Source organism: Pristis pectinata, chromosome 17 (genome assembly GCF_009764475.1).
Source record: "Pristis pectinata isolate sPriPec2 chromosome 17, sPriPec2.1.pri, whole genome shotgun sequence".
Taxonomy (NCBI): Eukaryota; Metazoa; Chordata; class Chondrichthyes; order Rhinopristiformes; family Pristidae; genus Pristis; species Pristis pectinata.
This window is the reverse complement of record NC_067421.1, coordinates 14,159,570-14,176,509: the sequence shown is the minus strand read 5'-3', so window position 1 is coordinate 14,176,509 and position 16,940 is coordinate 14,159,570. Positions and strand designations below refer to the sequence as shown.

Here is a 16,940-nt window from a genome sequence, read left to right as displayed (position 1 = left end):
TTTTTTAAATTCTGCATTGTCTTGTGGTAGTTGGAGGATTTGATCTAAAGATCAATTATCTATTGGGTGGATAATCATTCCCCACACACAGCGCATTTACTGCTTTCAAGGGGATCTCTACAAACTCACTTTTATATAATTCTTATGCAAGAAATTTAGACCGCCACTAAGTTTGTTGGTAACTAAACTAAATTGAATGCAGAGCCATTGAACAAGATGTGACTTGGTCCAAGAGTTGATTAAAGAATTTCAGAGCATGGAATCTGGGTGGTTGAGGGCACAATGCCAACAGTAGAACATAGAGGGATTTGTAAAAGGCTGCAGTCTGACTAAGTGGTGGTAGGTTGTATGGCTGGAAATTATAATAGGTGTAGCTTTTTTATGTATGCTCACTGTTATGACACTTGGTGAGCCTGTCTGCTATGAAATTAAGGGTTGCTACTCCCAACATAGTTCAAAGATTGTCATTTATAGATATCATAAATTTATGAACATCAGGCTGAATTGTCACAAATGTTCTGTTTATATGCAAACCTAGTAAATGCATGTTTGGAAAAAAGGAAGAAAAGTTTTGTGGAGTGGTTAGGTCAGTCCACTAAGCCAAGTAAGTCACTTTTTTAAGAAAAGCACATGCTCAACTTTAATTCCTTTTCTTTTAAAAGGCCTTAATTTAAAATATGTTTGAGGGATTTTTCTCCCTTTCTGTTCACTATACATGGTTATATTTTAGTGATTATAGGCACTGCAAAGCTGTCAACATTTGAAGTTTGAGAGCTGTAAAAAGGATAAACAGCCACTGTGGTAGTACAAGGATGACCTACAAGAATGATTGAGGATGACTTGCACCTGCTCCAGTTTTATGGAATGGAAGATGCCTGTGTGTGTATTCTTTTAACGTGGGGCGGCTGTTGCACGCCAGGTATTGTGTGGATTTTGCAGAGAGAAGTCTTGGGCTAATGGCATACAATGCACACGTACGTACCATACACATGCATACTTGGACACTGAGCACTCACACACTGACATGCACGCTTGGACACGCAGATAATTTATCCACGTGCTATTCATCAGTCTTTGTCCTCAGTCCTACTTCCTCTCGGTTTCCCTACTCCCCCATCAAGCCTCTTCTCCCATTCTCATGCACCTCAGCCACCCACCCAGTGCTGATTAGGTCTGCTGGTGGGTCGTGGCTCCTGCACGTCTTTCCAGGAGCAGAAGTATCTTGCTTGACCACCACCATCACTCAAAATAAGAAGATCCTAAAACTTAACAAGCTTCTGACTCCTGCATCAAAAACAATACAAGAATTGGAACTAACCTTTGTAACCAAAGGACCTGGTGAGGTGTTGGATACCAACAAGGGAATGTTGGATTACTTCAAGGAAAATAGAATGTGGGCGGCCAACCAGAAGTGTTGAAGTAGTCAGGTCTGGACATAAGTGAGGTCTTTGGCAGAGGACAGGCTGAGGCAAGACTGGAGTTGGGCAGAAGTGAAGGAGGTAAAAATAGGCTTCCTTTCAAGGTGGCACAGATATGAAGAACAAAATTAACTTGGGCTTCAATACAATGCTAAGGCTGTGAATAATCCACTTCAGTTTCAAATGGTTTCGAAGGAGAGGGTGGAGGGCAGTGACTAGGGAACAGAATTTGTGACTGGACCGAGGGTATGGGAATTGGTCTTCCTGATATTGAATTGGAAGGTAATTCTGCTCACCTGGGCAATCTGACCATTTAAAGGCTGAGACTGTTGCCTGGGGTGGGGGTTTTGTGGATGGTGTTCTGTGGGGTGTGTAGTGAACTGAAGCCTTATCGCCAAATGTGGAAACTGATGTTGTGTTTCTGAATGTTGCTAAGGAGCCTTGTCCAAGGCAGCAGACAAGTTAAGAAAGACCAGGAGGATTATTTTACCTTTGGCACAATCACATTAGATATCGTTAGTGACTTTGATTAGAGTTGTTTTTGAGACTGTGAGAGGGAAATAAAACTAATTGGAGGGGTTTAAATGAGGAGTTCTGGGTAAATTTGGAATTATTGCTAGCTTAGACCCACTGAGATATTTTGTGTTGCAATTTCAATGTGTGGCGGAATCTGACCCAGTTCTGTTGTAACTAGGAGCTCAGGCCCAAAGTCAGGAATTAATGTGATGATCCTTTCCATATGGATTTTGATTTATTTTTAAACTGAACTGGCTCCCTCTATTGAAAATGTCTTCAGCAAACAATGAACTTTTGAGCTAAAAGTGCCTAAGACAAGGAGGTAATCATGTAAGGTGATGCATTATTTATGAAGAATGTCTCTACTTCGTTGTAAACAATGAAACCGTTTCATTTTTATTAAAAAAATCTTTACTTATACAGCATGGGAACAGGCCCTTCCGGCCCAACGAGTCCACGCCGCCCATTTAAACCCATGTTACCCTACCCGTGCGTCTTTGGAATGTGGGAGGAAACTGGAGGAAATCTATGCAGACACGGGGAGAATGTACAAACTCCTTACAGACGGCGACGGGAATTGAACCCCAATTGCTGGCGCTGTAATAGTGTCACGCTAACCACTGCGCTACCATGTGTGTTCCATTTGCAAAAACTGATTCACAATCATGGGAATGTGATCAACAGTTATATGGCCCAAATAAGAAACAACTAATTCAAACAAATGCAAAGCCAGCATAAGTAATTTTTTTTTGGACAATACTTCAGGGAACCTGCAGCATCACCTGTTTGTCTTTTGGGATCCCAAGATAGTCTCTAATTTTATCCTTCAGCAGAAACAGTTCTTTGTAGTGCAGTATCTGTCTTTCATTGGTGAACAAATTATTTTAGTTAAATATCTTTTGAAATCCCTGGTAGTTAGACAGGGGTTTTCATCTGGGATATTATTTCAAGTAGTGAATGTAGTCTGGTGTGATTGTATGAATCTCTGACTATTGTTCAGTAAGTTGTATGCAAGAATCCATCCCTACTGATTAATTCCATTATTTTACATGAAATTGAGATGAGACTAATGAGTCAGTTTCCTTAATGAGCTTCTTTCTTTTCCAGGGTTACCCTAGAGAGAAACATTGGCATCAGTTGTTCAGAACCTATGTGTCTTTTTAAGGCCTTAAGCCCGCAAGCAACTCTTGCTGTTCTTCCTCGGGGTCCAACTTGACCTTTAGTTTGTATTCTTCTTGCTGGAGATGGATTTTAAAAAAAAATACAGAACTTGTGCTTTTATGCCTCAAGATAAGCAGCATCTGTGGAAGAAGAGATGCAGCCAATCTTTCAGCTTAATGATATAAAGTCATAGTCAAACAGCATGGGAACAGGTCCTGTAGCCCACAGTCTGTGCCAACCATCAAACACCCATCTACACCAATTAGATCTACACCTTTATTCACTCTACATTCCCATCAATGCCTCCTGACAGCCCAGATTTTGCCATTCACTGACACACTAGGGACAATTTGGTGTAGCCAGGTAACCTACCAACCTGCACATCTATGGGGTATCTTACTTGTAACTTACAGAGCATCTGGAGAAAACCCACAAAGTCATAGTGAAAACATGGAAGCTCTACATGGATAGAAACCAGTCAGGATTTAACCTGGGTTGCAGGAACTGTGAGGCATCAACTCGATTAGTTGTCCCACTGTGCTGTAATTCAGTCAAATCCTGAGACCACACTTGGAGTATTGTATGCAGTTCAGGTCACCTAGCTAGAGGAAGGTTGTCATTTAAGCTGGAAAGGGTGCAGAAAAGATCTACAAGAATGTTACCAGGGCTGGAGGGCTTGAATTATAAGAGCTTTTTTTCCCGGAACACAGGAAGCTGAGGGGTGACCTTTATAGAGTTGTATAAAATCACGAGGGGCATAGATAATATGAATGGTCATGGTCTTTCTCCCAAGGTAGGGGAGTCTAAAAGGCATAGATTTAAGGTGAGAGGAGAAAGATTTAAAGGGGATATTAGGGTAGATGATCAGGTCAAAGAGGCAGATCCTAAGGCGTATCTCCGAGAAGGAAGTAGAATAGAAGGAAATTTTTTGTGCTTATAGCCTAGCCACCATCAGTGGAACAATTCAACTTGGACATGAGCAAAAGACTTCAATTGGATGACTGCAGATCTCTCAAAAGGTTGTGGCACGGAGGACAGATGAGGCTATTGAGTGATTTTTCTTTAAAAGGAAGAATGAGAATTTTAATCATAGTGTTGCTTGACCAAAGTTACTCAATGAGCACGTGGCTGATAGGTGACATTGTGAACTTGGATATGGCAGCAGAGTTCTGGCAACCTAAAATTTATGCAGATTAGAATGAGGGAGTTAGGCTGAAGTATTTTGGAATAGTTAAATCTAGAAGTAGCAGTGTTGGGGGTAAGGATGTCAGCAGATGACCTGAGATTGGACAAAGTTTGGCAAAGGAGGTGATAAGTGCTCTTGGTATTATTATCTAGTCCAGAGCTCATCTTGGAGTTCAGTGTTGTGCACAGTTTGGTTTAGTTTCAGACTGTGGACACAAAGTAAGATGTTGGTTGGTGACTACGGAATAGAATTAATGAACAGGATTGAATATGGGGTTTTATTGATCTTGCCAGTATTTAATTGAAGAAAAATTTTGCTCATTCAGTATTAAATGCTGCATAATTAGTTTGAGAATCAAGAGACGTCAAAGGAATCAAGCAAGATGGTGATGAAACTGAGCTGGATGTCATCATTGTTCTTGTGCAAATTAATGACTTTTTTTCTTGTATGTTGTTGCTCAGTAACTATGTTTGGATGAGAATTAGGGACCAAGAATAGATCCTTGGGTGGGACTGAACTAATAAAGATCAGATAAATCCAATCCTACCCAGCACAATAGCAATGGAGCAATGATGGAAGAAGATGCTATAGTCTACCCCATAAAGCTTCAGACAGATGAAGAACTACAAATGGGAGAGAGATTATATCTGTCATAATCGCATAGGCATAACCTGTAACTAGAAGATGATGGAACAGGGGGTTAAATTTTATGGAGGGAGGTAAGTGCAAAGATTTAGGGAGCTTACCCTGGAGAGACAAGAGACTGCAGATGCTGGAATCTGGAGCAACACACAAGATGCTGGAGGAACTGAGTGGGTCAGGTAGCATCTGTGGAGGGAAATAGTCAATGTTTCAGGTCAAGACCCTTCACCTGGACTGCTTCATCTGTCCATTTCCCTCTACAGATGCTGCCTGACCTGCCGAGTTCCTCTAGGATCTTGTGTGTTACCCAAGTTTGTGCCTGATGATTGCCTTTCAGTGGCTGTTGAGCATTATTTGTGCTAATTTATAGTTAATTATGATACTTGGTTGCAGAAACCCTCCTGGACATGTCATGTTGTTAACTGGACTGGAATTCATTAATGCTTGTCGAATTAGTGAAAGCTTAGCATGATATCAAGAGATTGACATTGTAATGGCTTGAGGAAAACTAATTAACGGTAAATGAAAGAGATTTGTACTGACAAAGAAGATCCTATTTGAATCCCTGCACATAAATGGACTTGTGATGCAGAACTGACTTGGACAATTTAAGCCAGTTTCTACAGCAACCTTGGCAGCAAGACTTTCCAGGAAACTCCAGCCTATTGTTTTTGTATGGGTTACAAGGTTCTGTATTTCTGTCTTAGTGACCTATCTGAAGTTTGCTTCAGAGTTACAGCAATTTAGGACATTTTGTCATGTTATGGGGTTGCATATCAACTTGCAAAGATACAGTTAAGTGTTCTTTAATATTATTGTAAGTTGTTAACAGTTCAAGCCTGGTTAGAACCATATCTCTTCTATATTCATATTTTTCCCTTTGGTATGGGAACCAGTCAAGTTTGCAGACGACACCAAGATAGGTGGAGGAGTAGGGAGTATTGAGGAGACAGGAAGGTTGCAGAGAGACCTAGATAGTTTAGGAGAATGGGCAAGGAAATGGCAGATGAGATTCAATGTTGAGAAATGTGCCATTGTACACTTTGGAAAAAGAAATAAACGGGCAGATTATTATCTAGAAGGGGAGAAAATTCAAAGTACAGAAGTACAAAGGGACTTGGGGGTACTTGTGCAGGATACCCTAAAGGATAACCACCAGGTCGGATTGGCAGTAAGGAAAGCGAATGCTATGTTGGCATTCATTTTGAGAGGTATAGTGTATAAAAGTAGGGAAGTGTTGATGAGGCTCCACGGGGCACTAGTGAGGCCTCATTTCGAATACTGTGTGCAATTTTGGGCCCCATATCTTAGGAAGGATATGCTGATGTTGGAAAGGGTTCAGAGGAGATTTAGGAGGATGATTCCCGGAATGAAAGGGCTTACATATGATCAGTGTTTGTTGGCTCTTGGACTGTACTCACTGGAGTACAGAAGAATGAGAGGGGACCTCATAGAAACATTTAGAATGTTGAAAGGACTGGACAGAGTAGATGTGTCTAAGCTGTTTTCCTTGGTGGGTGAGTCCAGGACTAGCGGGCACAATCTTAGAATTAGAGGGTACCTGTTTAAAACAGAGATGAGGAGAAATTTCTTTAGCCAGAGGGTAGTGAAATTATGGAATTCTTTGCCACGTACAGCAGTGGAGGCCCCATCATTGGAGGCGTTTTAAATTTAATTTTTTTTTAAGTTTTAAAAAAAAAATTTTAAAAATTTTTTAAATTTTATTTACAGTGTGGTAACAGGCCCTTCTGGCCCAACGAGTCCGCACCGCCCATTTTAAACCCAAATTAACCTACCCATACATCTTTGGAATGTGGGAGGAAACCGGAGCACCCGGAGGAAACCCATGCAGACACAGGAGAATGTACAAACTCCTTACAGCGACGGGAATCAAACCCCGATTGCTGGCGCTGTAATAGCGTTGCGCTAACCGCTATGCTACCATGCCGCCACAGGAGGAGATAGATAGGTATCTAATTAGTCAAGGTATCAAGGGATATGGGGATAAGGCTGGAAATTGGGGCTAGAAAGGAATAGTTTTTTTTTCCCCATTTCTCATTTCTTTTTTCTTTTTTCCTTTCTTTTCTCTTTTTCTTTTTTTCTTTTGCTTAGCTCATGGAGCAGACTCGATAGGCCGAATGGCCTACTTCTGCTCCTTTGTCTTGTGATCTTGTGGAGTTATTTTCTTGCCTTGCTCCAATTATATTTCCTTATTATCCATAAGTGAGGTGATAAGTACAATAAAACTCTGTTAATCAGGCACCCTCCAAAGATAGGTGGTGCCGGACTGACAGATCTTCTGTATTATTGAATGTTATTCCTTTTAATATTGCAGCATTCTTTTAATTCTCCTATTTTTGTTTGGATGTTATGCAGTGTAGTAATGTAATAAATGTTCCAGTGAACCCAGTAAGTTTAAAGGGAGCATGGGAAACAAAACCAAGAGAGTTTCAAGAGAGCATGGGAAACAAAACCAGGAGAGTTTCAAGAGATCATGGGAACTGGGGCCCTGGTGAGTTAGCGGGAACACGGGAATCAGCATCTGATGAGCCATTTGCAAAACCATCAGGATTTTCGAACAATCGGAAAGTGGATTATTTGAGGTCCACTGTAGATAATTTATTCTTTGGCCTCTGATCACTGTTGCTCAGATCTATCCATTGCGGAATATTATTCATATCTTACTGGAGGCTGGATGCTTTCTCCTGGAAATTAGTGTTTCCTCTGATTCTTCGGCCGTGGAAGTGAATAACACAGAGGAGGTGATGATAATTCTGATAGCATCATCCTATCCTTGGATGTTTTGTGTTTGATCCTTCATTAGGCATCTCTTTTTAGAACTGTGCTAATACCTTTGGTCCACACCGGGTGAACTTGATAGTGTGGCTTTTGAGAGGGTAAGGATTAATTTGGTAGCATTTTGTGATTTTTAAGTATGGAAAACAATTTCCACAGTCCTGCCTAATTTTCATTGCATTGACAGCTCATGTTGATTTCACTGCAGGAATAAAGATACAACCTAGCTGACCCGATCTGTAGACCTCCAGGACTACAGGTACCAGGCTTAGGTCCAACTCCTGTCCTGTGAACTTCTACACTTTTTAAGTATTGTATTAAAAGTAATTACTTTGCAGGGAAGTACTTTGGCCTATTCTCACGATATGATAGCCTGTTCCAAAATGGGTTTGCTTCTGTAATTCTCTTGCCTTCTCTCTATCTCTCTCGTCTGCTCTTGCCTTTAACACTTTGCCTTTCATCTGGTTTCAGAATTCACAAAGCATATGAGATATTTAACAATTATTTTATTTGCTTTGTGATCTGTTTCTCTCTTCTACTCGCATCCTTTCTTTCCTTGTATTCCATTCTCCTCCTCTTTACTAGCTCTCTACTATCTTTGTCTCCAGTTTCATCCTAATTTTTTTTATCCTTCTCTATTATAGATTTAACTGTGTAAATGATATTCCTGTATTTATTTTAGCATTTCTACAGATTTTTTTTCTACATAAGCATTGTTTAGACAATCTTTTGTTTAACAGAAGAATGATCTGGCTTGTGGATTTATCTTGAACCTCTCCCTTGAGCTCTATCAATTGCTTGGCTGTTGAATGTGTTTCAGTGCCATGTCTAAGTTTTCCTAAGTGTTTTGTAGGACACAGGGATGGTAAGCAACAGGTGGCAAATCCCAAGCGTTTATAAAGTCAGAATGTATTCAAGAATTTTGCAATTTTCCTTCAGGGTACAAGTCCTCTCCCATGAGTAAAGCCTGGCTATCTAACTTCAGCCCAGTGGGACCTGAGCTTGTGTTTGGGTCTAAAAGTGCAAAGTCCAGAGTATTTGATGAAAATTACCCTATGCTTGGAATCCAGCTTCTTGAGTATTTGGGGATCTGGCAAGCTATTTTAATTCCGTTGAAGAGCAGAAGTTGCAAGGATTGTCGCAAAATCTCCATGTGGAAGTGTTTAAAAATTGCTATCACATTCTGAATTGGTACAGTAGTTTGGATTGTGTTCCAGTAAAGGAAGGGTCGTCACAGCATTTCCCAAGCTTATGTAGCTCCCAGTCTTGGGAGGAAAGTCTGCTTTCAGAAGATGTTACTCCTAAAGTTGTTTTAGAAAATTTGCTTTTCTCCCATGGTACAAATGTTACTAGATTTTGTGGCTTTACACCACAATTTTCATCTGCCTGGGACTCTGATTTTTATGAAGTGTTCATTTTCCATCCTTTTACCCAGGTCTCTGAATATGGACTTCGAGAACCAGGATAAAGATAAAGATGGGAATACTTCATCTGCCACTTTCAATGCAAATAATACCAACAATAGTAAGTAGAATGTTTCTGGTCTTCTTCTCCATACAAAGATTTCTTGAGATATCTCATCCATTTCTGATTTGACTGGACAGAGTGCAGAGAAAACTCACTGGGATTGGAGGACTTGTGGGGAGAGATTAAGTAGGATTGTTTTCCCTGGAGCAAAGGAAGTAGAGGGATGACCTGATAGAAGTAGGTAGGGCAGATAGTCTTTTTCCCTATGGCAGGAGTACCAAGAACAAGAAGATATAGTTTAAGGTGAGAGAAAGGCATTTTAAAGAGGATTTGAATGATAAGTTTTTATTTTACATAGTGGTTGATATCTGGAATGCGCTCACAGAGGAGGTGGTGGAATCAGTTATAATTACTATGTTTAAAGAGCATTTAGACAGACACTTAAATAGGCAAGGCAGAGAAGGATATATTCCTAATGCAGGCAAATGAGAGTAGTGTAGATGAGCAAAGAAGGTCAGCATAAATATGGTCGGCCAAGGAGCCCATTTCTCTGCTGTATAACTTTGACTCTGTGACTCCGTGACTCTATTCTAAAAACTTAATGGTTCGTAGGCTGATGCATTCATTTCAATGAAGTTCTTTAGTTAGTGAAATGCATTGCAGCTCCAGAAACCCGAGTCTGATCCTGACCTTGGATGCAGGCTGTGTGAAAGTTGCATGGGGTTCTTCTGGGTGTTCTGTTTTCCTTCCACATGCCAAAGACAGTGGTTTGTAGGTGAATTTGCTACAGTAAATTCTCCCTAGTGTAGGTGGGTGGGAGTGTTGAGAAGTTGATTGGGAGATGTGGGTTTACTGTAGATAGGTACTTGGAGGACACAGATATGATGGGCTGAAGGACCTGTTTCCACATTGTTTTATGAGCAAAAATGCCAATTTTATCGTATCATACAGTGATGTGATTGTATGACGGGTCACACGAGTGTAAGACAGAAATCTGCATTTCTGAAATTAATTGAAAAATCCCCAATTTATCATATTGCTAGCAAGTTTTCTAAGAATTCGAAATGCTGAAAGTCAACATGTCAATCAATAGAGGACTTTGTTTTCTTTTAGAAAGAGAGCTTAGTGCCAGCGGCACAGAACAAAATGATCATCATTTTGAATTGATGACTAACTCGTTCTGTACCAGTAATATGCACAATACAAAATTGTGTGGGGGCTGGCTCTAATATCCAATTTAATGATGGCACTCTATCATTAAAATGAAAAATATAGAAAATAGTGAAAGTTGTCTCGATACATTTGATTATACTGGAGTTCAATATCTTTGGAAAGTTTATTACTGAAGTTCATTAGGTGGTTAGTGCTATTCCTCTTTATTAACTTTAATAACACTTATTTGACTGTTGAAATTGATGGAGAAAGAAGAGAAAGTGGGACCATTAATTTTGAGATGTAGTTAAAGGTTGCCATTTTATCCATGCTAGTCCTGAAGATTAAACAGTAAAAATCCAACCCAAAATAGTTTTCCTATTCATGATTTTAAAAAGTTGCTTAAAGAAAAATTATGTTTGGTGGCCTTAATTAAACACTGGTTTAAACTGTGCAAAAAAAGAACTCGTCTCACAGGTAGGTCTTGTGGAAACAGTTTTGGCTGTAGGCAGGTTGGCAGAAATTAAGTTTACACTGGCTGTTGGAAGATTTGTAATGTGGTTCACTGGAAGGTTATGCATGGGGCCTAGGAAGTTGGCTGAATGCTATTTTCTGCCTTTCTTTTAAAAGAAATTTGGCATTCTTGCCTCTTCTTTTCCCTCTTCAACCAAAGCGAGAGGGTTTTCTGTATAATTATCAGTTTGCAGCATGAAATGATTCAAACATTTTGAGCCGTATTATCATTAATCTGCTTCCTTCAATTCTTAATGGTCAAAAGAAAAGGCCCAAAAAACTGTCAGTTTCATTTTCCATGTACTGCCAAATTTGACCTGGTTTATATCCTTGGCCATTTTGCCCATGTGATTGAACACATTAGCCCTTTAAAAGCTAGTCCTTTTGTTGAATTAGAAGTGTAACGTTTGGGGCTGTGGCTATTTCATTCCTTACCCAAGACCTTTAAATCTATGAACACTTTTTTTTTCCCCTGTAACCATTACTCCTAACTTTACATTTTAATGGTCAATTGGGGGGATTTTAATAACTAAATCCTTAGCAATTTAATTTATTTTTCTTCTTCAATTTTTTAGTCAAATATTTTGGAAGAAGCTACCTCTAGATTTAAAAAGAAAGTGCTGAATGAGAGCTTTTTGTTGTTTTTCTTGTATCCTTTCTTGGCATGGCAGTATTCATTTCTAATCTGCAAATTGTTTTTCAAAAAAAAATGAAATGAATCTTCAAATAGAACATTATAGCATAGTACAGGACCTTTGGCCCACAATGTGGTGCCGACATTTTATCCTGCTCTAAGATCTATCTAACCCTCCATCCCACACAGCCCTCCATTTTTCTATCATTCATGTACCTACCTAAGAGTCTCCTAAATGTCCCTAATATATCTGCCTTCACCACCTCTGCCGGCAGTGCATTCTATGCACCCACCACTCTGTTTTAAAAAGAAAATTACCTCTGACATTTCTCTCCCCCACCCCCCCCCCTCCCCATACCTTCCTTCAATCACCTTAAAAATTATGCCCCCTCATGTTAGTCATTTTTGCCTTGGGAAGAAGTCTCTGACTGTCCATTCAATCCATGCCTCTTATAATCGTGTACACTTCTGTCAAGTCACCTCTCATCTTCCTTTGCTCCAAAGAGAAAAGCCTTGGCTCACTCAATCTGTCCTTATAAGACCTGCTCTCCAATCCAGGTAGCATCCTGGCAAATCTCTTTTGCACCCTCTCTAAAGCTTCCACATCCTTCCTATAATGAGGCGACCAGAACTGAACACAATTCTCCAAGTGTGGTCTAACCAGAGTTTTATAGAACTGCAACATTACCTCGCAGCTCTTGAACTCAATGCCCCGACCAATGAAGGCCAATACACCATACACCTATTTTTTACCTTTTTCTTAAGAATTTAAATTCCCTCACTGAACATCATAAAATTTACGAACAAACTTTTAAATAGTATGTAAGAATTTAAAATATAATTGGAGGAATCTTGCCAAATACATTTGGAAAGTTGCATCCTCTTTAAAAGCCATTTGGGTCAAGTGACTGTAAGATATAGGAGCAGAATTAGGCCATTCAGCCCATCGAGCCTGCTCCACCATTCAATCATGGCTGTTTTTCTTTCAACCCCATTCTCCAGCCTTCTCTCCATAACCTTCAACCCCCTTACCAATCAAGAACCTGTCAATTTCTGCCTTTAAATACAGTCAATGACTCTGTTTACAGATAAGAAATTTTTTAAAAGTTACTATATCTTCTTTTCCGACTCCATATAAAATTGAAATTATGGAAAAAATTTTAGGTCTTAATCCCTATCAGAAGGACTTGATAGCAATAATTTATGATCTAATTATGAAAATACATCCAGAGACACTTGATAAAATTAAGAATGAATGGGAAAGAGAATTCCAGATACTTTTACCTACAGAGACATGGTAGAAAATTCTTCAATTAGTTAATACCTCTTCAATGTGTGCCAGACACTCTTTGATACAGTTTAAGGTGGTTCACAGGACCCATATGTCTAAGGATAAGCTAGCCCGTTTTTATCACCATATAAATCCTGTATGTGACAGGTGTAAGTCGAAGGTGGCTTCCCTGACACATGTTTTGGTCCTGCCCTCTTTTGGAAATTGAACTGGCTCCCGACATCGCGAATGTTGTCGGAGGCCCCAATCCAAGATGGCGTGGGGCCCTCCTTCTCCATCATTGGGCTAGGAAAGCCCGCGCGCAGGAAGGTCAAGTGACCCACGCGTGATGTCAGCAGGGGAAGCTTTCGGGTATTAAAGGCGCACCACGCCCCTGTCATTCACTCGACTTCTGACTTCAAACAATCGACTCTGTGTCTTCATTTCCTCGCTACATTGGTGACCCCGACGGGCCCAAACGTTTTTGGACCCACGATGTCTGCACAACAAGAGGTACAGGCAGTAGCCCTTAAACTGCCCACCTTCTGGACCCTCAAGCCTTGTGTCTGGTTCAACCAGGCCGAGGCCCAGTTCCAGATTCGCCAGATCACCAGGGACGACACCAAGTACTACTACATGGTGAGCGCCCTCGACCAAGACACCGCAACCCAGGTCGAGGACTTCATCCAGGCGCCCCCGGAGGAAGAGAAGTACGGTAAGTTCAAGACCCTCCTTGAGACTTTCGGACTTCCCCGACGCAAACGGGCCTCCCACCTCCACCTCAATGGGTTGGGTGACAGACCTCCCTCTGCGCTCATGAACGAGATGTTGGCCCTGGCAGACGGCCACAAACCCTCCCTGATGTTTGAGCAGGCCTTTCTGGTACAGTTACCCGACAACATCCACCTGCTCCTGGCGGATGCTGATTTCAGTGACCCCAGAAGGTGGCTGCCCGGGCGGATGTCCTTTGGCGGGCGAAAAAGGAGAGCGGGGCGTCTGTCGAGCGCGTTTCTATGCCACGTTCCCAGCGGCCTAGCAGGCCAGACCCAGCAATCAAACGCACCCCACCCGCCACCAGGTCTGAGACACCGACTAATGGTGTTTCTATCACCAGCGGTGGGGCGCAGATGCCTGCAGGTGCCGGCCACCATGCAGGTTTCCGGGAAATGCCAGAGCCAGCCGCCGCTGATGGCTACGGCGGCTGGCCACCCGGATAGCCTCTTGTATGTGTGGGACAGGCGTTCCAGCCGTCATTTCCTGGTGGATACCGGAGCCGTAGTCAGTGTCATGCCTCCCAACAGCCACAAGACTTGCAACTGCACACCAGGACCCGCCCTCAGAGCCACCAACGGCAGCGCCATCCAGACCTTTGGCACCAGTTTGGTGCACATCCCGTTCGGCACCTGCAACTTTACTTGAAAGTTCACCCTGACCGCTGTTTCGCAACCACTCCTCGGGCCAGACTTCCTTCACGCCAACAGTCTGCTGGTTGACCTGTGGGGTAAGCGTTTGGTACATGCCAGGACCTTCCAAAAGTTCTTGTTGGGTGGGGCCAAGCTACCAGCCCCACACCTCGACTCCATCACCATGTTGACCAACGAGTTCGCCAGGGTCCTGGCAGAGTTCCCGTCTGTACTAACGCCCCAGTTCTCCACCACCTTGCCCAAGCACGGCGTCCAGCATCCCCATCCAGGGCCCTCCCCTCCACACCCGCGCCCGACGGCTACCCCCGGACGAGGTCCGCCTCACGAAAGAGGAATTCAAAAGGATGGAGGAGTTGGGGATCATCCGCAGGTCGGACAGCCCATGGACCTCTCCGCTACACATGGTCCCCAAGGCAGCTGGAGGCTGGCGACCCTGCGGCGATTACCGACGCTTGAACGACATTACTACCCCGGACCAGTACCCTGTGCTGCATATTCAGGACTTCGCTGCCAACCTGCACGGGCGGTCCATTTTTTCCAAGGTCGACCTCATCCGTGGCTATCACCAAATCCCAGTGCATCCAGATGACATTCCAAAGACGGCGCTGATCACACCTTTCGGCCGCTTTGAATTCGTCCGGATGCCTTTTGGCCTCAAGAACGCTGCTCAGTCCTTCCAACGACTGATGGACATGGTCAGGCGCAACCTTGACTTCTTCTTCATATACCTTGACAATTTGATCGCCAGCGGCAGCCGCCAGGAACATTTCACGCACCTCCACCAACTCTTTTCTCGCCTGAGGGATTTCGGCCTGACCATCAACCCAGCCAAATGCCAGTTCGGGCTTGAGACAATCGATTTCCTGGGCCATCGGATCGACAAACACGGCGCCACGCCCCTGTCTGCAAAGGTCGACGCCATGCGCCATTTCGCCAGACCCACCCCCATCAAGGGCCTGCAGGAATTCATCGGTATGGTAAACTTTTATCACCGGTTCATACCATCCGCAGCCCGCATCAGGCACCCGTTGCTTGCTCTCCTGTCGGGCGGAGGCAAGGACACTGTTTGGTCAGAGGAGGCTCACATTGCGTTCGTCAAAACCAAGCAGGCCTTGGCGGACGCGGTCATGTTAGTGCATCCTCATACAGACGTCCCGACTGCCCTCACGATCGACGCCTCCAGCACAGCAGTCGGAGGCGTTCTAGAGCAGCTTATCGAAGGGCGTTGGCAACCGCTAGCGTTTTTCAGCAGACACCTTCGACCACCAGAGCTCAAATATAGCGCCTTCGACCGCGAGCTGTTGGCATTGTACCTGGCCATCAGACACTTCTGATACTTCTTGGAGAGCAGGCCATTTACAGCTTTCACCGACCACAAGCTGTTGACCTTCGCTTTCAACAAGGTCTGAGATCCCTGGTCAGCACGGCAGCAGCAGCACTTGTCGTACATCTCAGAGTACACCACTGACGTCCGCCATCTGTCCGAGAAAGAGAACGTGGTCGCGGATGCACTTTCACGGCCCACCATCCAAGTTTTGTCCCGGGGGTGGATTTCGGCGCCTTGGCGGAGGCACAGCGAACGGACATGGAGATGCCCAGCTATCGTACCACAGTCTCGGGCCTGCAACTGCAAGACCTACTGGTAGGCCCTGGTGAGCGCACCCTACTCTGCGATATCTCCACAAGTAGACCTCACCCCATCGTCCCAGCGGCCTGGCATCGACGGGTGTTTGATTCCATCCACGGCCTGGCACACCCATCCATCAGGACTACTGTCCAGATGGTGTCTGACAAGTTCGTCTGGCATGGCCTGTGTAAACAGGTTTCCAAATGGGCCCGGTCCTGCACACACTGCCAAACCTCGAAAGTACAGAGCATGTCAAGGCCCCCCTGCAGGGTTTTCAACCTACCCACCGGAGGTTCGACCATATCCATGTCGACCTGGTCGGCCCCCTCCCAGTCTCCCGAGGAGCGTGGTACCTCCTCACGATTGTTGACCGTTTTACCCGCTGGTTGGAAGCCATTCCCCTCGCAGACACCTCCACCCAGTCCTGCGCACGGGCCCTTTTGTCAACTTAGGTGGCCCGTTTTGGTGTCCCAGCACACATCACACTTGTGGGATTCCCGGATCCACCTCATCATCCGCAATCCAATGGGCTGGTGGAGAGGTTCCATCAACACTTGAGGTCAGCACTCATGGCCTGTCTTAAGGGGCCCAACTGGATGGACGAACTCCCCTGGGTCCTGCTGGGGATACGTACCGCGCCAAAAGAGGACCTGCGTGCCTCGTCCGCGGAGATGGTCTACGGAATGCCCTTAGTCGTCTCAGGTGAGTTCCTACCAGCTCCTCGGGGGCCAGAGGAAGAACCTGCTGCGACGCTCGACCGGCTGTGTGAGCAGCTTGGAAACCTGGCCCCAGTACCCACCTCGTGACACGGACAGGCCCCGACACATATGACGACTTCCCTCCGAGACTGTAAGTTTGTCTTTGTCAGGAGGGGAGCGCACTGAACACCGCTGCAGCGGCCGTACTAAGGGCCATTCCGGGTCGTCAAGAACAATGGGTCTATGTTCGTGCTGGACATTGGGGGGCGTGAGGAGGTTTGTACAATTGACTGGCTGAAGCCGGCTCATTTAGATTTGGGCCAACCCATAGTGGTCCAGCGAGTGCGACGCAGGGGCAGGCCAACCAAGTCATAGTTTATTTAATTCTGGTTTTTGCAACGATATTGCCGGTTCTTGGGGGGGAGGTTTATGTGGC

At 44.0% G+C, this 16,940-nt stretch overlaps 1 protein-coding gene across 1 annotated transcript in view; it reads left to right on the top strand.

Annotated features, from left to right (window-relative positions):
- Positions 1–16,940, top strand: part of sppl3 (signal peptide peptidase 3) — a 145,637-nt gene that overhangs the window by 60,386 nt on the left and 68,311 nt on the right. Inside the window, exon 3 of the mRNA XM_052032571.1 lies at positions 9,155–9,243. Coding sequence (XP_051888531.1) covers positions 9,155–9,243 — 89 coding nt within the window. The remainder of the gene's footprint in view (positions 1–9,154; positions 9,244–16,940) is intronic.